Source organism: Pelmatolapia mariae, linkage group LG18 (assembly GCF_036321145.2).
Source record: "Pelmatolapia mariae isolate MD_Pm_ZW linkage group LG18, Pm_UMD_F_2, whole genome shotgun sequence".
NCBI classification, from domain to species: Eukaryota; Metazoa; Chordata; class Actinopteri; order Cichliformes; family Cichlidae; genus Pelmatolapia; species Pelmatolapia mariae.
In genome coordinates, this window is record NC_086243.1 from 31,482,358 (window position 1) to 31,505,482 (window position 23,125).

At 39.8% G+C, this 23,125-nt stretch overlaps 1 protein-coding gene across 1 annotated transcript; it reads right to left on the minus strand.

Annotated features, from left to right (window-relative positions):
* Positions 1 to 5,337: 5,337 nt before the first annotated feature.
* LOC134616996 (uncharacterized) lies at positions 5,338 to 22,908 on the minus strand. The gene is made up of 4 exons (XM_063462136.1): positions 22,666 to 22,908; positions 20,701 to 20,916; positions 19,696 to 19,911; positions 5,338 to 5,754 (listed from the first exon to the last, which is right to left on the minus strand). The coding sequence occupies exons 1-4, from the start codon at positions 22,826 to 22,828 to the stop codon at positions 5,537 to 5,539; spliced, it is 813 nt and encodes a 270-aa protein (XP_063318206.1). The 5' UTR covers positions 22,829 to 22,908; the 3' UTR covers positions 5,338 to 5,536.
* Between the last annotated feature and the right edge of the window lie 217 nt (positions 22,909 to 23,125).

Here is a 23,125-nt window from a genome sequence, read left to right on the forward strand (position 1 = left end):
AAATCACATTTCAGGAGAAAATCCAACCCTCCCACCTTTTTGAAAATATTTTTAGGGATATGGAACCATATGGAGTCAGGTTTCAAGAGGAAGGCTTTTATCCAGTTTATTTTAAATACTCCAACCATTGATTGAAAATCAATTGTCTTTATACCACCTTTAGTGTAATCTTTCACAAGTTGTGATTTTTTAATGTAATGTGTTTTATTGCGCCAAATGAATTGATAGATTATAGAGTTAATCTTTTTAATACTTTTCGGGGTAATGTATAATGAGTAAGCTGGATAAACCGTCTTTGAGACGCGCTCTGATTTGGATAATAGATTGCGTCCAAAAATTGTAATATCTCTCGTTAACCAATGATTTAGTGTTTTGGACATACCATCAATTTTGTCTTTTAGGTTTTTTGATTCTCTAGTGTTGATGTCTTTGTTTAAATAAATGCCTAGATAATTGACTTCATTTTTCACTGGAATTGTCCTCATGCTATTTTCTAAACAATCATAAAGTGGCAAAAGTTCACACTTCTTTAGATTCAGACACAAGCCTGAAGCTTTAGAAAAAATTGAAATTACATTCAATGCTTTCTCAAGTATTGATTTATCCTTTAAAAATATTACTGTGTCATCTGCAAACTGACTTATTTTCAGTTCAATATCAAAAATATTTATTCCTTCGATGTCTGAATGGTTCACAATGAGGTAGGCCATTAATTGAGTGCAAAGAATAAATAATTTTGGAGAAATTGGGCAACCCTGTCGAATTCCACGGAATACGTCTATCCTAGGAGTTATGTTTCGCTCAATCCAGGCATAACTATAAATCTGCTTGTAGAACAGTTTTATCACTTTGCAAAATTTGTTTCCAAATCCGAAAAGTTCTAAAGATCTAAATAAAAAATTATGGTCTATTGAATCAAATGCTTTAAAGAAGTCAATATATAATATTAAACGTTCTGAATTAATAAAGGATCGATAGTCAATCATATCTAATATTAATCTTATGTTATTATGAATATGCCTTCCTTTAATAAACGCTGATTGGCACTCATCAATTAATTTGGTTAAGACGCTCTTAATCCTATTTGCATATACTAAGGCTAATAATTTGTAATCGTTACATAAAAGTGTTATGGGTCTCCAATTGTCTAGCACTTGTAAATTTTTGTTTGGTTTGGGCAATAAGGTTATTAATCCTGTTTTCATTGTTGGGGATAGTTCTTCATTTTTTAAACAATCCAAAAAGCCATTAAATAACAAATCTTTAATGTCTTGCCAAAAGGTTTTATAAAATTCAATCGTTAGACCGTCAATTCCAGGCGATTTTCCATTTTTCATTTGTTTTAGAGCTGTTTCTAATTCGGATATATTCAAATCTTCTAACCATATTTTATCATCCTCTTCCAATTTTTTTACCTGGTCTTTAATCATATCAAAAGAGATGTCTGCATTCTCTTTTTCGGTTCTTGGTTTATACAGATTACTATAAAATCTGTTAATTTCCTCACTAATTTGGTTTGGTTCCTCTATCATAGCGCCATCCTTACTCAATTTAGTTATTTTTTTCTTTGTTTGTTTTGTGGCTCCTCCAACCAAAGGCCGCGGCAGGCTAAACATGAGGACACAGATGACGCGCAACAATAAACGCATAAAATACACTTCTGTACCATTTGCTCCTTTTATTCCGCATGCAACTGTCCAATATACAAATCAGCACATGGGAATAACAATCAAACAAATGCACAGACTGCACAAACAAATAACTGCAACTCATAAGAACTGCACTAACTACTATGCCAAACTACAACTTGGCCTATGGCATCAATTAGTGCATAAATATACAAAAACCATCACGTTACAGTCAAAATACATCAAAATCGCTCAAGCTGCGGTCAACAGAAGGTTTTGCCTCATGCTCACCCTACCTTTCTGCTCATCAACATCAGGTGCGGTGAACAGGTGAGTGCAACCACATTTTTCATCTAACACACCCATGAGACACGCCCCACACCCGTGCACCAATACAGTGAGTCCATTTAAACCAACCCACTTAAACAAAAAAGAGCAACTCATATGGCTCCTACAGTTTGTCTACGCTTCTCTAGACTATAGAAATAAGATGAATTTTTTCCCCATGCTCAATCCACTTGGCTTTAGACCTTACATATGCTCCTTTAGCCTTAATCAAGTACACCTCATCTAGCTGGTTTTGTAAAGATTGTGAGCGTTCTGACTCTTCTGCAGTCATAGAAGGCTTACCACATAATAAATGTATTTGTTCAATTAGATTTTTCTGTTCACGTATGCGTAGGGCAGACACTTCCTTTCCCGTTTCTATAGCTAGTTGTTTAACACTATATTTAAACCATTCCCATTTACTGACATTAGTCATCCTCATATTGTTAATTTCTAATTTAAGTTTTTTAACTTGTGTACAGAAGTCTTTGTTTTGTAATAAACTATTGTTAAATTTCCATATGTTTTCAGATCTTTGTTGTTTACGTAGAGATAATAAGAGACTTATCAGACAATGATCAGTAAGTGGGGTTGATTGGGTCTCACATTTCGTAACATATGATGACACTGTTTGGGAGACAAGCCAATAATCTAATCTTGAACATACGTTTTTATTTGATGGACTAAACCAAGTGTATTTCTTCGTATTTGGGTTTGTCATCCTCCAATAATCCATCATATTAGTTGTACAAAAGTCACAAATAATGCTATCATGTTCTGGTTGTTTCCCTCTCTGTGGTTGCCTGTCAAGCCATGAGTTAGGAGCCAGGTTAAAATCGCCTCCAGTTATTACCTGGGTAGAACCATATGTATTACTCCAATTTGCAATTAATTCACTTAAGTTTGACATAATGTTTCTATTTAGAGACCTGTTATTGTATCCATACACGTTAATAAGAATAATTTTCTGTTCACAGACTTCTACCAACACCATGATCCAATGTCCCATTCCATCGCTTTTATGGTCAATAACTCTCCCTGAAAATTTGTTAAATAAAATCATCACTCCTGCTGAGTGAGTAGTACCATGTGAATAAAGAATACTTTCTCCCCATTGATGTTTCCAAAATGTTTCCTCTTCCTTACTAGAATGCGTTTCTTGTAAAAACAAAATGTTTGCCTTAATTTCCTTGCAGAATAGAAACATGGCCTTACGTTTGACATTGTTTTTTAAGCCTCGAACATTTAAGGAACTTAATAGAACAGCCATATATAAGATGAAGAAAAAAAAACAAGAACAAAATACAAAACAAGAACAGTATCGGCTTCTTTGGCACTTACTAGAAGAAAAGAGTGCTTGAAGCAGGAATAAGCCTAGTGTCCTACCTATGTAATCATAACAGTACTCAGACTCTATCACAGTACTACCCCCTTTATATAAGTAGCAATTTTAGCTCTCTATAACTCACATTTAACTAAGACATTGCTTTATGACCCTCTCATATTTTTTATTTATGTATTTTTAATATATATATATATATATATATATATATATATATGTACATATATACACACACATATATACACATACATACCCACATTTTTTAGTTAACTTGTAGTGACTTCTTCAAGTGCATCTCACGGATCGATTCTTTTACCGTCTATTATTGCATAACCCTCCTTCAGGAATGCTCTTCTGCCATTGTTTTGAGCTTCCTGCACCTTGGGCCACAGCTTGATCCGAGCTTCACGGTCTTCTTTGGAGAAGTCCTCTTTAAATTTTATGTTCAGTTTTTTGCAGACCCTGGCCTCTTTGGATTTCCTCCATACTTCATCCCTTGCCATCCTCATGCTGAACTGTATGATGATTGGTCTTGGCACCTTGTTGCTCACAGCATTGTCTTTCTTCCCCAGTTGGTGTACTGTATCAACCATGAGCTGCAATTTTTCCACTGACACAGGAACCACTCTTGTTAGAATGCCGATCACTGTTTCACATGTATTCTCGTTTTCTTTTTCTGTCAGACCCAGGAAGGGCTTTGGAGTTGACGTCACGCCGCAGTGCATTGTGGGATCGTGGCGCCATGTCAGTAGGCCAGAAAGCAAAACAAGCACACAGTGTTGGAGTGTTGGAATCGGGACTGCCAGAACCATGCTCAAAATCAGCGCAAAAGACAAAGGGCTTTATCGCGACCGATTGCGCCCAGATGCCAAGAGATGATACTTTGAAAAAATTGCATGCATCGGTAATGTGGACCCATATGAAATAAGGAAGTGGAGTGGAAACCCAGACGACCTACCGCCTTTGTCCTATCCCGATATCTTCGCATACCTTGTCTGTGGAGTCAGCGCATACACAGCAAACAAGTTTAAGAATTATAAATCCCTGGAGGCCCACATCCAATTCACAAACGGCTGGGTGCAAGATTTGTCCATCTTTAAGCCTCCACGCTGCGAGTACGTTGTCGTTAAGACAAAGGTAAGTCGGTTTGAACTTGATAACTTTCTAAACAACTTCCTTGTTACAGTTTTTGATTTGCACGTACAGCCAACCCATCTATATTAGCCATGGTTCATTACAGACCTTTTATTAAAAGTGGTTTTTGTGTGTTTCAGGTACTGCACTCACAACGACTGAATGAAACTGCATTACAGCCATGGGTCATTGTGAGCACCAATGGGAGGGTTGAGGCTGCTCACTGCACATGCATGGCCAGAGTTGCAGAGACCTGCACTCATGTCGCTGCTCTTTTGTTTAAAGTCGAGGCTACAGTGCGTATCAGAGGCACCAGAACTGTAACAGACGAGCCAGCATATTGGGTATTGCCCGGAATATGACCAAGATACAGCCCGAGGTTGCACATAACATTGACTTCTCCTCAGCAGCTGCCCAAAAACGTGGTCTTGATGAAAACATAAACACACCCTCCTTTTGCCTTTGAGAGGCAAAAGGAGGCGATCGCAAAAAAGGCAGATTCCTATTGCAACGCTGGAGGATTTGTCACCATTACTCGATACACTACTGTCAGGTACAAACACAAATCTTTGTTACCGGCGCCAACCACTGTGGCCTCGTTGTGTGGACACAGAGAGATCTTGCTGTGATACGCATCTTCCCTGATGTGGATTTCTGGGAACCACGTTTAAAGAAAGCACAAGACTTCTTTCTTAAAGTGTGTCTTCCTGAACTTGTTGGGAAATACTTCTCCAAACAACGTGCTGCTCTCAATAGCCTGTAATGTTTCATTTTGTGGTTCAAGATTGATGCCAGCTGTGTGTTGCCATGTAAATAGTTTGCATTTCATTTTTATGTACTTGCTAAGTACATGTGAACAGATCAAGAATAAAAAACAAACAAACAAATATACTATTCTTTTCTGTTTTATTGAAACTACTTCACGCAAAGTACAATTATTTACAATGAACTACACATGCAACACAACAGCTTTATGAATGCTCAACAAGAGCAAGTTTCATTTGGCCCTGGTTTGACAACCACACTGGGGCACATATTCACCAAAACACAGCAAACCTTAACAATCTTATCAAGCATTGTTGTGTTTATTTCTGCTCTGCCCTGTTCATTGCACACACAATACTTCGTCAGCTTCCGTGATGCTGTCTGTCCGATCGCCACTGTCCACATTTGCAGCTGGTACCTCAACCTCCACTTGTCCAACACAACTGCTGTCCACTGCCTCCATGACATTGTGATTTTGTTGTTGGTCTTCTGTCAGATCTTCATCGATCACTTCTGCACGGGGCACACCTTCAGACTCTGCAGCTGCATAACAAAAGCCTGTAAGATAAAATTAGTGCATACACATAAGGTAAATGTACACCAATATTCCAATGACAGGTGTGTGATTCATCTGGAAGTTATGTGCGGATTAGTGTACAATGATAGCAATTTAGTATGTTTTTAGAGGCCCATGTGCAGTGTTGGTGCCCAGTCTGGATTTGTTACATCCATTTCATATGCTGGTTTGCCTGCAATAATGCTAAATCATAAGCTACTCAGTCGACATGATGACATGACGTGGTTCTGCAGCATCACACATTAGAATAGAATAGAATAATCCTTTAATTGTCAAGGGGAAATTTGGTTGTAACAGCAGCAAAAAGACACATATACAAACAAACAGGACACAGAACAGAAACATACACAATTTTTCTTAAATATTTACATTAAGGACAATGGTTACTATATACAGAGTATTGTACAGTTATTAAATTAAATAAAAATAACTACAAGTAAGAGGCAAACCAGGTTGTAGTGCGAATCAGTTGGTTAACTTATTGCAGTTAGTGCTGATGTAAACATTATGTTTGTTGGGAGCAGTTCTGATTGTACAGTCTGACAGCTGCAGGGAGGAAGGACCTGCGGAAACGCTCCTTCATGCATCTAGGTAACATTAGCATGTTTTATCTCATTATCTGTGACCTCAGCACATTGAAAATAACACTAAAAGCCTTTTAAGAGTGATATGAATTAATTTAGAACTCACCGGAAAGAAAAGGCGGAGAGCAAACCAACAAAAAGCTGGGGATTGCACAGAACTCGATATCCGCTCGTCTCACCGCTGCAATGCAAGCCTGACGTCTTTGTTTAGTAATATCGGATACATGGGATCCCTCACGTTGCCTCCAGGATGGAAAACGATGAAAAGAGAGCCCATTATCCAGCTTCTTGCCTTCACGATCGTGTGATCTAACGTTGCAACTGACAACACAACACGTACGAACCATAGCTGAAGCTGTATCCTGTGTCTGGCCTACTGTCATGGCGGAAGGGGGTGTGACCCACCTCCCGTGACATCACGCTCCAAAGCTCTATTCTGAGGTCCCATCTTCTGTGGTACGGTGCACTCTCCAGACAGCTCTCCTTTAATTCTTTGTATTCCTTTATCAGTGACTCCATCTTTGTCTTTAGCTTGACAATTTCCTCTCTGTTTTTTTGGGTTGCTTGTGTGTTTACTTCAATGCGTTGTTCAAAGGCTTCCAACTTCTTTTCAAGCTAATCAAACCTTTCCTCGCATCTCTTTGTGAAGCCAAGTAAAACTTCATATATATTCTCGATGCACACCTGCTTCCCGGTAGTTTTGCTTTTCATTTTTTTGGGATTGGGACTTGGTAACGGAGTGTGGTCACCCATGGGTCTTGCGATCTCTTTCTGAAGTTCCATCTCTTCTATATCTTCCTCCTCACATGCTTCTTGCATAGCAGCAAGGTTGTAATCGTGGTTGGAAAGGCTACCTGCTAGCTTGGGGTTAGCCATTTTTATCGCTCTAAATTTATCTTTGTGTCCGTCTGAGGGTCTTTCAAAGTAACTTCCAGGGGGTTTCGCTTGCGTTCTACTTCCTTTTGGAGTAACTGTTTGTCAGTAAAGTATTTTTCAGGACATCAAAATCACGTTTCCTAATCAGACCCGCAGATTGTGCAACCGCTTATTCCGCCATCTTGGCCCTCCCCCTCCAATTCAGGGTCTGCATGCTTGAAGTACGCATTTTAAGTGCGATTACGTCACCGCCACGCGACAACAGCTGTCCCAATCCGAAGTGTACTTCAAATGCGTACTCCAAATGCGCTGTCGATTTCCCCAAATATTTTTTTTTTCAATTTCCCCAAATATCAAGCGTGGTCCGGTGCACGCTTCGTGGTCCCATATATCCCACAATTCATAGCGCAGCGGTGGGTGTGGATAATTTTGCCGAAAAATACGCCTAAAGCGGAGCGGCCGAAGAGTAAACTTTCAAAAGTAAGTACTGAATATGATGTCACTTATTTATGCGCAAATGTTTAATAATGAAGAACATTAAAACATTACTGTTGGCCACATGTCGGCAAAGTTATGTGACATTAGCGATGTTTGTACTTTCAGCGTCAGCTTGGTTTTAAAGCCTTTACTTTAAAATATACGCCGTTCAATAGTTGACCTTAATCTTACAGAGAATGTGATGATTTATGGATAATTAAAGTCAGTCATATATCCACAAACACAACAAGCTGAAAGTCAGTGAATGCTGCTCGGTTTGCAGTCCTGAATATCACGGCACAAGCAGGATTCACTGCACTGTTAATGTTAGCTATGTTATATTGCTGCCTCTGTTCGGTGGTGTCGAGCCAAACGGACTTTAACGTGTGTTTGAACGAGCTGACGGTTCACTCGTTAAGCTGAAAGAAAGATGCTTTAATCACAGGAGTCACACATGTGTCCACTGTACCATCTGGGAACGCTTCTTGTTTAGCACTCGTAATAACACAAACACTAAATCCTCCTTCTCTTGTGCTGTTTTGTAGCAGTGTATACACCTGAGACTGTCACCTGTCTGTCTGTCCTGCACTCTCTCTCTTTTCCTTTCTCTCTGATTGTGTAATAAAAGTATGAACATGTATTTATTAGGGGTGCAACGATACACAAAATTCACGGTTCTGTTCGGTTCGATACTTTGGCGTCACGGTTCGATATTTTTTCGATACAAAAAAATGTTCATGCCTTTTTGTCACTTATTAAAATTACAAATATATATTTTAACTCAAAAGTACAGTTTTTAAATTTAATGTTGCTGAAACAACAAAGTAATAAAAAAATAAATATCTGATGGAGAAATCACTCATCTTTGGAAAAAGAGAGTTTATTACAGAGAAATGGCTCTTTCCAAAATAAAAGCTATACTATACGCTTCTTCTGGGGTATACTCTCAGCAGCATATTAAACATATCAGGTCCCCATAATGAGAATCATGTGCTAACGGCTGTCTAAATGACTCGGGTAAAGTTTGTAGCATGCGTGCTTGTTGTTTTTGTCTGCTTCCACTTGTCTTTGCACTAGGATGATGTCGGAGTAAATGTGCAGTGATATTCGTTGTGTTCCCACTAGTGCTGTCAGCGTTAATCTCGTTGAAATGACGTTAACGCCACAACACGGCAAATCTCCGTTAACGAGCTACCGCGGATTGCCCCGTGTGTGGGGCTGGACGGCGTCAACACGTTAATGAGCTAACTGCGCTAACGCAGTAGTTCCCACCAATGTAACTGAGCATTGTGTGGCACATCCGACATACTGTTTTACTTTTGTCCATGACGCGCTTACCTTCAGGGTCATACTTCACATGAAGACCAAAATAGTTCCAAACGCCAGATCTGAATTAGGGTGGGGGAGGTTCAATTTGCCATGTTGCAACAGCTTAACTTCTGTCTCGCTAGCTTGCGCTGCGCTCAGTGGATCTGCGCTCGACGGTGCAGCCTAGGCGGATAAGTCGAACGCAGATCCACTGAGCTCTCAACACAGACAGCATCGTCAGAAGAAAAGTTGATAAAATAAATTAAAAATTTTGTATTGTTCGATACATATGCGTACCGAACCGAAAGCACTGTATCGAACGGTTCAATATCGATACGAGTATTGTTGCACCCCTAGTATTTATAAGTTACACTTGTGTTTGAATCCTGCAGCTTATCACACATTTGATTTCCATGTGTGACAACTGCAAGTGTCCAGAGTGAGGACAGACTGAGGGACCTGCTGCTGCACATCATCTGTGAGGCTTTGCACCCCTGATGATCCACCAGGACAAACTCAGCAGTGTGTGAGGAAGACGAGGAGGAAGAGCCAGCAGCAGCTGACAGATGGAGAGAATAGACAGACTGTTCCATGTTTGTGAAGGACTGCTAGAAAAGTTTAACATAACTGATTGTCTGTCCTGATTCAGTCTTATTAGGTAATGTTCAAATAATTTTATCATTCCAGTGTTTTCAGTGTGGGAGAAAGTACTCAGGGCCTTCAAGTTAAACACTATGAAAGGCAGCAACAAGTTTAATATTCAGAAACCTAAAGTATGTATCAGCAGCAGAATGGACCTAAAAATAAATGTTTGTTTCAGTTCTATGAAGCTTTGAGTATTTTGGATTAGTAGCACTGCTGTGTTTGTTGCATCATATTGCTGTACTTGTTTATATGCTTTATATATTCTGAGCTAAGTTGATCTATAGTGTTACATCATATTCTGTAAGGATGTTATGTGTTTGTATACTTTCTGCCCAGTTTGACCCATTTAGCAGAAGTCAGCCTGTTTAAGGCTCTGATATCTATTCTGTATGATTGAAAGCAGTTATGACATGGTCTGATTTTCTCACCCAATAAAGGAATATTTAATATATCAGTCTACTCTTCATTCTATCAGAAACAGAAACTAGCGAAATTTCATTTTCTTATCGTTGCCTAGCATTGTACCAGTATTACCGTGAACGGTATAATATGGCCCAGCCCTATGTGATATCAAATAATATAAACAGAATATCCATGATGAGAAAATAAAAACAATATATAATCAGTCTGTGAAGTTTCTCAGTCATCCAGGTCATCGTGGTCTAAGGAGCTTGGAAAGAAAAGCGTCTGGACTTCTTTAAGTTGCTTGAAGACGTTTCACCTCTCATCCGAGAAGCTTCTTCAGTTGTAGGGTCAAATGGTGGAGAGACCCAGATTTAAGTCCTGTGGGAGTGTGCCCCCGAGAGTGACAAAAGGACCCCCTAATGATCCTCTACCTAATCACATGAGCTAAGGTGTGAAAGCGGGTGTAGGTCACAATCAGCCAGGGTTTCGGGTCAACTCATTGTGAAACCTAACCCCACCCAATCATGTGATTTCCTGAGGTCAGATGGCCCAGGATGTGAGTGGGAGTTAAGGCGTCTGGGAAGGGATTTCAAAATTGGATGATACATGGCAGACAGTTGGTGTCATAAGCCACCACCTCTGTTCAAAGATGGTCACTCACAGTGGACATAAATGGCCTCTTTTACTCCTCTTTCAAACCATCTGTCCTCTCCATCAAAATGTAAACATTGGCATCCTTGAAAGAGGGACCTTTGTCCTTTAGATGCAGAAGGACTGCTGAGTCATGTCCCGTGGAGGTGGCTCTTCTATGTTGTGCCATGCGCTTGTGAAGTGGCTGTTTGGTCTCTCTAATGTAGAGGTCTGGGCATTCCTCGCTACACTGTAAAGCAGGGGTGCCCAATCCCAGTCCTCGAGAGCTACTGTCCTGCAGCTTTTAGATGCATCCCTACTCCAACACAGCTGAATCAAATGGTTTGATTGCCTCTTCAGCATGCCATCAAGTTTGGCAAATGCCTGATAACAAGCCATTCATTTGATTCAGGTGTGTCGGAACAAGGATCCATCTAAAAGCTGCAGGACGGTAGCTCTCGAGGACTGGGATTGGGCACCCCTGCTGTAAAGCATACACTACATTGTTAATTTTGTGTTTAGGAGTTTTGTCAAACTTAATGTTATGTTTGTTAAGGCGCTTTTTTATGTCTGATACAGATATCATTAATTTGGATATCTGCTGATACCAATATGAATCTGATGTAGTGTATTTTATAATCAATAAAAACTTTTTTTTAAATATCTTGCTGCCTTTCGTACAAGTTCATACTGAAATTTTAAAAAACAAAACACAAACTATTCTGTTATACCTTTATGCAAAAAAATTAATGTCAGTTCAAACAAACCATTATTTGTCACATGCAAGTTTGCACCTGCAGTGAAATTGGACACCCCCCCCCCACCCACACCCACACACACACACATCACATCACATCACATTGGAAGACAGGTAGTAATTGGAAGAACATTGAAATGTACAATACAATGGGCAAGTGGAGGATGAAGAAAAACAGACCTCTACTCATACTGGGCTCCTTGTGGGAGGTCCGCATGAGAACAAAAAACAAAGAAGAAAAAACTCCTCTGCACAGACATCTTCACATCACAACACCATAAACCACATGACAAGCAACGGGGGTGGGTAAGGGAGTGAGAAGTGAGCCGATGTAGACACAGCCATCTTGCCAAGCAGCTATTAATCCAGCACTGGGCCCAGACCCGCCGTCTGGCCTTGGCCTTGGAGATAAGTGTTCGAAGGCGTTTGGAGTCCAGGATGGGGACAAAGAGTCTAAACAGTCTGTGATCAGGGAAGAATTTTGTTGTTCAGCTCCAGCCTATAGACCACGGCTGGCGCTGATATGGTAGCTGCATGAAATGATGGTGGTTTCCTTTAGTGCGAACAACTGCATGTTGATTTTACAGTCAATCTAAATGTCCATCACTGGTCTTTCATTCTCCCGTTGGAGAGCCGTGAGCTTCTCCAAGATGTTATCAATTTTGCGCTCAAAGAGCATAGTCTGACTCACTACAGCTTCGAGCTTCTCCAACATCTTATCTGTACTGCGTTCAATGAGCACATTTTGAGAAGTCACGACTAGTCCCATCGTTTCAATCACAGCAGGGAGCCTTGTGGAGGTTTTTGAACAGCCGTTTCCGCTTTCTTTAATTTTCGATAAGCCAGGGCCAAGCCAGCTCCGATCAGCAAGAACCCTGTCATGTTTCTGAAAAGGTAGGTGTCTTCAATGTCCTCGATTGACAGTCCCACCAGGCACACGACCCTCCAGTTCCTCCAACCGTCCATCGTGTATCCAGCAGGGAACGTCCCTCCCAGACATTCGGGCTCTCCCGAACCTAGGCTTCTCGTTGAGAAGAGGCTGTCAATTGCATTCAGGGACCACTTGATCAAATCCATAATCCTCTTTTAGGTTTTAGAGAACAGGCCGTGAAAGTCTTCCAGAGTAAAAAGTATAAGTAGACAAGACTAACCAAGGACATGAGAAGCCAAGCAGGAAAGATAAGGAAGAGGGAGAAAACTGCACCACCAGAAAACTGTCACAAACTGTTTGTAAGAAGGCAAACAGTTTGTGACCGCTGCACTGTTATGTTAAAATCTTGTTGGAATAACCACCAAAAATGACAAGATGAGAAGTGCTAAAGTTATTGGACTGTTTAATTAATTCATGTATACCAGTGACATCGCCCGCGTTAACAAGATTACAAGATTATTAAGATTCACATAATTATTTATTAAATATGGAGGACCACAAGAGCCACGCGCATTGAAATAAAAAATGATGTGCTTAATTAATGAATTGTAGAATAAAATCTGCATTTGTAAATTCATTTTTGAATTCCAATTTAATAAACTGATTTTTAAAATGCTTTTTAAGTCTTCATTTCAAAAACATTTTCGAATTCCACTTTAATAAACTTCATTTCAAAAAACATTTTCGAATTCCACTTTAATAAACTGCACTTCAAAAACCTTTTTCGAATTGCACTTTAATAAACTGCATTTCAAAATCCATTTCCCTTTCCTGTTCGCTCAGGGATTAACATGTGGATTAGCAGTTGGATTAACAACTTCATTTTAAAAATCCTGCTGCTATTCAAATTAGCCACACCGTGGGATGTAAGGAGCTCTCTGATTGGTTGGACAGACACGGGCTGTCTGCCTGGATTTTTCTAGCTCATAGCTTCGCCCTGCTAAGAAGCGTGTGTGCTTGTACAAAGGCCGTTCAGCCTCGGGATTTACACTCGGCTCGACACGGATATGTGAAGAATGAAGGGACCCTGCAGCGAAACGGAGAGCGCAACCTCTGACTGAGTGCCTGTTTACGCAGTCTGACCACCTGTTGAAGGTAACGTGCTAACGTGGCTAACGTGGCTAACGCTAGTATCACCTCACGTAGCCCCGTTATTTTAAAGTCATTTTAGCTTATGAAAATTTTACGTCGCAGCTGTACGAGCTAGCTGCGTGTTTTGTAAGCTGCTGTGCTCTTCACAAATAAAGCTGGAAGCAGCTCAGACTGTTAGAACCAGCACTGAGGCCTGTTACATTTATACAGTGTTAGAGCAACGGCTGCAACCTACAGCCTTTAAACTAGCGATTAAAATGCTGACAGTAAACTCGTCAGTCCAGATGTTACCACATTACTTTGTGATACTAAGAGTTAAAACAACTGAGACAGGCTGATTAAAATAACAGCTGTCAGTTCTCTCATTCCTTATATCAAGACTGGAGATCACACTACTGATTTCAGTTCATTTAATATGTGAGTGCACAGATTCATTCTCAACTGGACATAAATGATGATCAAAGGTTGTATATATGATGAATTCATCAAATCCCAGCCTCTAACACAGTACGCTGAATCTTAGCTTTGAATGTCCAGTATATTCTAATCAGTGCAATTTAAGCATTCACTGAACCTACAGTATCTACACCTGTGTGGCAAATGTGTGGTAAAGACACAGATAATGAAGTTTAATTATTAATACAATATACATCATGAGAAACGAAAGCTGAAATTAATTCAGTTTAGTACTTTTCTCTGTGTGCTCTGTGATTATAGAGGCCTTAAATTCTGTGATATATACTGTAAATGATTTTCACAGAGGTCTTAAAGTACTTAAATCACTGCTGATAGTCTGGTTGTTTATATTTTCACGTTTTTGTGTCTGTAGGGCTGTTTGATGACGATTTGGACTCCTCTGGGAGACGAGGACACACCCACATCTGTTCCATACTGCAGCCATGGATGGTGTTACGGCTCGGAGTCAGCTTTAGGCCATTAAATGCACACACTGGAAAACCAGCACCTTCATGCAGGAGAGACGGCCTCAGTGATTTAGGTTCATAAGCTAGTTCAAACATTTCTGGCCTCTTATCACTTAGATTCCTTAAGCTTAAATGTGAATGCATTTAAAGCAGGAACTGCACACCTAGCCATCAGAAGTTTGGCAGCATGAGTACTGTAAAGTTTTGTAGGGTCCTTGTTAAAAATTCCACAAGCACCACACCACATTTGTCATATATAGTTCCATTTTGTACAGGACATTGTTGAAATTATAAACTATATATTCTAGTTGTCCACTTGTCAGTATTTTTTGAGTAAATGGATGTCACTGATAAATCAGTGGTGATTCACCTGCAAATGTTTTTAACAAACTTTGTTTTTTGTAGAATTCATCAGCAGCTGTGGAGAGATGCATTTGAATATCTTCTGGTTCCACTTTTCCTAACCTGGAAGCTGAGGATGGCTTATTCCTGACAAGGAAACACACCTCAGCGCTTATCATGGGTGTTACATCCTCTGTGCAGCAATTCCAGAGAAAACGAGAGAGCAACGACCACTCATTAAGACCAGCCAGAAATCTGTCCCTTTCTGGCAGCTGTGAAAACTTCCAATAAGAAAGTTTGCATTCTTAGAACAATGCTGGGTCGTGTGTGATGTGTCATCATATGAGGATATTACATTTTGCCTTAATTCTGCTCAATTAGTGTTTTGATCGTTGATCCAGTATAGCAGCTTTGTGTTGTGCTGCAAGTTAAAACTCATTGTCCTCATGAGCACAGCATCAAACAACTCTGCTTAAAAAAGTCGATTGACTTTAACTGGACACAATGGTTTCCAGTGGGAGATACATTCATCACTCATCCGTGACACTGGAGAAGTCACCTGAGTGAGTGATAAAACAATTTTCCATGGAAAATCCAGAGGAACTAAACTTTGTTGTTGTTTCTTTGGGCTCAATTTCAGCTCTAGCAGCATCTCTCAGAAGAAAACATTTTGCCAATAATCAGATGATTATTGGCAAATGAACTTCAGTTCATTTAATATCACATATTAAATGAGCTGAAATCAGTAGTGTGATCTCCAGTCTTGATATAAGGAATGAGAGAACTGACAGCTGTTATTTTAAATCAGCCTGTCTCAGTTGTTTTAACTCTAAGCATCATAAAGTAATGTGGTAACATCTGGACTGACGAGTTTACTGTCAGCATTTTAATCGCTAGTTTAAAGGCTGTAGGCTGCAGCCATTGCTCTAACACTGTATAAATGTAACAGGCCTCAGTGCTGGTTCTAACAGTCTGAGCTGCTTCCAGCTTTATTTGTGAAGAGCACAGCAGCTTACAAAACACGCAGCTAGCTCGTACAGCTGCGACGTAAAATTTTCATAAGCTAAAATGACTTTAAAATAACGGGGCTACGTGAGGTGATGCTAGCGTTAGCCACGTTAGCACGTTACCTTCAAAAGGTGGTCAGACTGAGTAAACGGGCACTCAGTCAGAGGTTGCGCTCTCTGTTTCGCTGCAGGCTCCCTTCATTCTTCACATATCCGTGTCGAGCCGAGTGTAAATCCCGAGGCTGAACGGCCTTTGTACAAGCACACACGCTTCTTAGCAGGGCGAAGCTATGAGCTAGAAAAATCCAGGCAGACAGCCCGTGTCTGTCCAACCAATCAGAGAGCTCCTTACATCCCACGGTGTGGCTAATTTGAATAGCAGCAGGATTTTTAAAATGAAGTTGTTAATCCAACTGCTAATCCACATGTTAATCCCTGAGCGAACAGGAAAGGGAAATGGATTTTGAAATGCAGTTTATTAAAGTGCAATTCGAAAAAGGTTTTTGAAATGAAGTTTATTAAAGTGCAATTCGAAAATGTTTTTTGAAATGAAGTTTATTAAAGTGGAATTCGAAAAAGGATTTTGAAATGCAGTTTAATAAAGTGCAATTCGAAAAAGGATTTTGAAATGAAGTTTATTAAAATGCAATTCGAAAAAGGTTTTTGAAATGCAGTTTAATAAAGTGGAATTCGAAAATGTTTTTTGAAATGAAGACTTAAAAAGCATTTTAAAAATCAGTTTATTAAATTGGAATTCAAAAATGAATTTACAAATGCAGATTTTATTCTACAATTCATTAATTAAGCACAGAATTTTTTTTTTCGATGCACGTGGCCCTTGTAGTCCTCCATAATTAAAAGCTAGACATGTTAAATGACAATAAGAAAGAAAAGTATTTCTTTGTGCCCCTTCTTCCCTGTTAGTGCCCCAGCAGGCCCCCTGGCAAAACTAGACCCGCACCTGCACAGTTACCAGCTGTCAGCTTCATAGAAAAGGATCCTGGTTTGGAAAGTAACATTAAAGAAATTCTAACAACAGCTTAGCAAGCTTAAATGTGCTGCTGTTTTTTTATCCGCTGGTTTCCTCTTTCTGGCGTAAGCAAACAAAAGAAACAGGACTCGTGACAGAAAAGCCGATCATTGACCAGTTTCATGATTGATTTAGCAACAGGAGAGGGAGGGAGAGAAAGAGGCAGTCGCTCCATATATCGGTTGTTAAGCTAAACGTGGGAATGCTTTACAAACATTCAGAGTTGAACTTAAACACTTGCTTTACTTCTCTGGTATAGCTTTCTCGGAGATGAAATGCTGGTTTGGCAGCGAGGCTCCAACCAACAACCAGACCGCCGACAGGTCTTGCGCGCCACAGCTGCTCTATCATGTGACGCATACTGCTCCGACGTGCTAAAGTCATGAGCTGGGTTACGCCATGTCGCAAGTTTTGTGAGGTGCTTTTGTGATATTTAATGGATCGGATTACATTTTTTATTTCTCTCCGATATCTGATCCAGTAATTTAGGTCAGTATCGGACTGATACCGATACGTAATATTGGATCGGTCCATCCCTATTACAGACATTCATCAACAGCTGCCTCCAACAAGTCCTCTGCTCTATTGACCAGAAAAGATTACAAACTGTGGACAAGAACAAACTAGGAACCAATAGCAATACCAATCCTGAAAAGAAAGTATTGTTGGATTGGCCTCACCCTCAGGAAGTCCACCAATAACATCACTACACAGGCCTTGTGCTGGAATCCAAAGGGACAGAAGAAGAAAGAAAGACCCAGAAACACATGGCACAAGGACAACTATCATAGTGTTGTGTGGTTTGTTAAAAGCTTAGTGTCAAATCAATATTAGGGCTGGGCCATATTATACCGTTCACGGTAATACCGGTATAATGTTAGGCAACGATAGGAAAATGAAATATCGCGATAGAATATGAGTAAAACGCGCATGCGCAGTGCCTTTGTTTTCATACGCACATGGCCGATTGTTGAGTGAAACAGATGAACCAGAATTGGTTTGTAAAAATGGTGCAACTTCAGTGATGTGGAACTGGTTTGGAGTTTGTCCGTCAGATACACGACAAAGCACATTTTTTTGCAGAACATGCAAGCGGGCCGTCGTTATTGCCGTATTTGTCGGACTAAGATGCTCTTAAATCTGGGAGTAATCTGGGTCCTAAACTCCGTATGCTTCAGGTCAAACGAACACTGCGGCATCACTGAGAGTTAAAAACTGTCTAAATTCTTTCATCTTTAATAAAACGATCAGCGTTGCTGCTTTACCAGGTGTAACTATGAAGTTTAACTTCCAGGCATCCATGAAAACAGAATTTATTACATTTAACGGAGTTAGAAGTTAGCAGGAAGCTAGCGGAAGTTAGCTCGCTAGTTTCGCTAGTTACCTAAGCATGATATAGCATGTTCTGACTGAGAGATTTCTGAAAAAATTCAAACGTACAGCTCTGCTATCACGTCCAACATAAATGAAGACAGGAAACTAAACAGCAGTGACGTTTGTAGGGTTACTGAAGTTGGACTAGCTGGTATATAATGATGTGCTACGTTAGCATAACATAAACAGTGAATCTGGAGGAATCAACGCTAACACTTTTCCACTCCATAAAAGTTAACGTGAGGGTTCCTGATGGCTAGAGACAAATGCAATCATGGCAGGATGCTGTAAATGGACCAAACTTCAGTCAGGAGAACAACTGAGATAATCCATCCACAATATGAGGTTAGTCATTAATATACTGCAACAACATGGGAATAGAGCAGCTGTGATAGAATACAGCATTAATGAATCAATGGTACAGAAGTGGAGGAAGCAAGAAGAATGAGTTGAATAAAGTTTGATTTATCTGACTGCTTTGTTTCGCTTAATGTGCCTTATAATCCCGTGCACCTTATGGTCCGAAAAATACGTACTGCACACTGCAGTTTAATGTTGCAAAGCACCTCTTTTTAACTGCAGTGGATATTATACATGGTTATGCTCAGGATATGTCAGCCCATTTCTACTGGAAATGCCTTTTGGTTAAACTTTCAGCAAGGAATTTGCATTTACACTGTTAAATTTTTATATAGCTGTAATGCACATAAAAACCAGCTTCTTGTTTAAGTGAAAATAAATGGAAGGTTGTCTTTTTGCGCTAGTAATGTTGTGGAGATGTATTTTGTCTCGCATCAATTATATCGTCAGTTATATCGTTATCGCAAATTTTCAAATATATATCGTGATAAATATTTTTGGCCATATCGCCCTGCTCTAATCGATATTACATTTTTAAATTGATCATTGAGCCCTAATGGGGATAATTATGTTATCCACAAAAGGTTCAGTGGATGTACTCAGTCATAATGTACAGGGGCGCCTCCAGAATTTTTTCATGTGGGTGGCCATATGGGGGCTACTGAAAACATTGAGGTGGCACACCAAAAGCACAATTTAACGTTTTGTTTTTGTTTTTTCTATATGATCTTGTCAAATATAGGCCACTTAAAAATGTGGCCAAAAAAAGAAAGAAAAGGATTACATGCCTAGTTCATTTCCTGTTATTAAATGTGATATTGCCTAGTTTGTCCCTCGCAGCTGCAGCTCGTGAGGGACAAACAAAGTGACAATGCGAATGACAAAAAATGTATATGCAGGAATAAATAACAAGGTAATGTTTCAACTCATTGTAGGGAGTCTTCCTCTCTCTTGGGCTCAAGTTTATTACAATTATGACCAACATAGGTCAGTCCTGACAGGAGCGACACTGGAAGGGCTAGACATTTTGGCTCTTAGAATATTACTTCAGTTTTCTTATTGCAGTTGGTGCTTAGATTCGTCATGTGTCTCTATAACATATCTCTGAGGTCTGATTAGGACCCAATATGAGTTAGACTCGGTTTTGTATTAAGAAATCTATCTATTAAAGTTTTGCATACCTATTCTGTGCAACTCTACTTCAGGGTTCCACATGATGCCCAGCTCCTGCCCAGTCCAGATGATGATGCCCTTGGTTTCCCGTGTCAGTGCAAGCTGCTCTTCTTCCTGATTGCTGCACATTTCCTCCTGATCCTCTGTAGTCTGTGGAGGCTCTGGGTCCTCCTGGTTGAGACTGGAGCTCCTCTCCTGGTCAAAGACCTGCTGATCATCCAGACCTTCATCAACAAAGGGACGCAAGAAAATAGTGATTAATGTGATGATAAGAAAGATCAAGAAAGATTAAAAGGGTAATCTATTGAGAATCAAGTTTATTGTTTCATAAGCTGGGGTCTAGTTTTTAGATGCGACTGCCAGTGATCATCACACAATGTGAAAAAACAAACAAGCAAACAAATGAAAAGTAAAATAATCCGAATATGATAATCAAAGCTTAAATGATTTTAAGAAGGTAGATAATGACCGCTGTTAATTCTAATCTTTTAATATTTTACTAATAAATATACACTGACTGGTTACTTTATTAGGTACACGTTGCTAGTATTAGTGATAGATAGTAAGTGATGATTCTGCAATGAATCATCACTTGTTATTAATCACTGGCTCTCTTCCAGAGCATGTGTATGTTTCACCCCAACCAAATGTTCCTCAGATACTTTGGTCCATACTGACATGAGAGTTTCAGACAGCTGCTGCATATCTGTCAGCTCCATGTCTGTGATTCAAATCTCATGTTCCTCCACATCCCAAAGGTGCTCTATTTTGCTGAGAGCTGGTTACTCTGGAGACCACCCGAGTACAGTGTGGTGTCATTTTAAGTGTGTGCGGAAAATATCTCAAACACCATCACCTGGTGTGGTGGTGTAATGGTGTTGTAGCCCATTACACTATTCTATTGTTGTAGCCCATCACCTGGCTTTTGAATACGAGTCATATTCATTTCTGTATTATGAAATCTGTATATTACACTTTACTGAGCATGAACATGAACACGAAACTGAACATACCAATTCTGGTCTGCTTTACTCCAGGTTTCCACAACAAATCCAGCTGTTCTCCGGTCCAGACATGAATGCTTTCATCCTCCTGCTTCAGTTCAAGCTGCTCTCTTTCCTCACTGCTGTAGATTTCCTCCTGTTCCTCTTTAGTCTGTGGAGGCTCTGGGTCCTCCTGGTTGAGACTGGAGCTCCTCTCCTGGACACAGACCTGCTGATCATCCAGACCTTCGTGTTCAACAAAGGGACACAAGAAAATAGTGACTAATGTGATGATAAGAAAGATCAAGAAGGATGAAAAGCGGTCAGCTATTGAGAATTTAGCTTATGTTTTCACAGTCTCTTGCATTCTTGCAGATGTTGCCACAGAAACATTCACTCATGTTCATTGGGTGATGTTGATAACTTTACAGCTGTCTGGGGTCTAATTTTTAGATTTGACTGCCAGTGATCATCACACACTGTGAATAAACAAACAAATGAACAGCAGCATGATCTGAATATGATCGTGAAAGTAAAGTATTTTATTATGGCAGGTAAGATATGCTATTAATGCTAATCTTTTAACATTTTACTAATAAATAATAAAGTGCTGAATCTCCGCGAAGAGATATTTGTTCCTCAGATATTTGTGATCTATATTATCCGGAGAGCTCCACACAGCTGCTGCATATCTGTCATCTTCACATCCATGATGCAATTCCGCCACATCCAAAGGTGCTCTATTGGATTGATAGCTGGTGACTCTGGAGACCACCCGAGTACAGTGAACTCACTGTCATTTTAAGGGCACTGCATATTTAGTCTTTTTCGGACTACTCTCTGTAAATCATACAGATGTTTGTGCTGGAAATTTAAACAGATCAGCAGTTTCTGAAACACTCAGACCAGCCAGTGTGGCACCAACACCCACACCACGATCAAAGTGATTTCAATCACCGTCACTGATTGCTACATGCTGAAATGCATGGGCTGCTGCCATCTGATTGGCTGATTACATTTTGGATTAAAGAGTAGCTGAACAGGTGTACCTAACAAAGTGGCCGTAAGTATGTTTACATAGATGCAGTGTTAGGACGTAATGGCATACATGTACCGGCGTTATGCATTTAAAATACAAAACATGAGTAACTGTATTCCATTACAGTTACCACTTACATTGGTGATAGAATACAGTTACTTTGTTGAAATAAATGGATTACACGATGGTCTTTTCCTGTTTCACATGTTAGGTTATCCCCTCTCTAATTTTGTGAATTTCACACATTGCCGGAAACTCAAACAAAACATGCAATAAGAGGCTCTACTGCAAGTGTCCCGGTAATGTTGTTGGCTTACACAATGGACCCAGCAAAACAAGCTGCTATCTGCTCTAAAAGCTCCACCTCCAACCTAAAGAAACATCTGTAAGTAAGTTCTATTTTAAAGACTAAGACCAAAATCTCATATCCCAATATAAGACATTTCTCATGATTATTTGCAGCTAGCAGGTTGTTAATGTTATCCATCAAGTCTAACCGCCTGAAGTCTATGAACAAACCTTAGCTCACGCCAGCTAACAATGTTAGCTCGGTGGCGAGTAGCCTCCATTAATAGTAATAAATCCCACAGCAATAGTACATTCATGTAGTTTTAATAAGCATGGCAATATATCAAGTAATCCAAAGTATTAAGAATACATTACAAACGTTGAGTAACTTAACGGAATACGTTACAAACCCCATTTTTGGCCCTGTATTCTGTAATCTGTAGTGGAAAACAATTTAAAAGTGATCTTCCCAACACTGGATAGATGTAACTGTGGTGTAATATTATTTTAGATCAATGTATTTATTCTCTACTGATTATCAAATGTCAGAGCTCTGTTCTCTATCCTCACATTCCAAATGCTTCCAAAGCACCTCCAGGAATTGTCTACATGCCCACGTGAATCAAACGATGATCCCGCAACCCCCACACCTTCACAGATTTACACACCTGTATTGTGTGACTTTATCCCGGGTCTGATATTAAGCAGTCTTAGCTGACTGATCTCCTCCTCATAGCGGACGATCGTTTTTTCAAACTCTGAGAAGATTTCTTCTGCAGCAGAAGTTAATCTCTCCTTGATAAACTCTCTCAGATTCAGAACTGTAGACATTATTGCAACAACAACCAATACCGCCAAACCAACGTCTTCAAACTTCACGCAGGGTCGCGATAGAATCTCTGAGTGGCGCCATTGCCGCTATTCTTCTTCTTCTGTTCTACTTACGGTAGACTGGAGATACCAAAGGCGTAATACTGCCCTCATCAGGTCAGTCCAACAAAATTCGAATCCTGACATAAAGTCTGGTACTTGATTTAACCATGGTACTATAACCATAAATATAAAGATAAAGAATTTATGGTTACCAATGATCCAAGTTGAAGAATGACTGTAATGCCCATCTCTCAC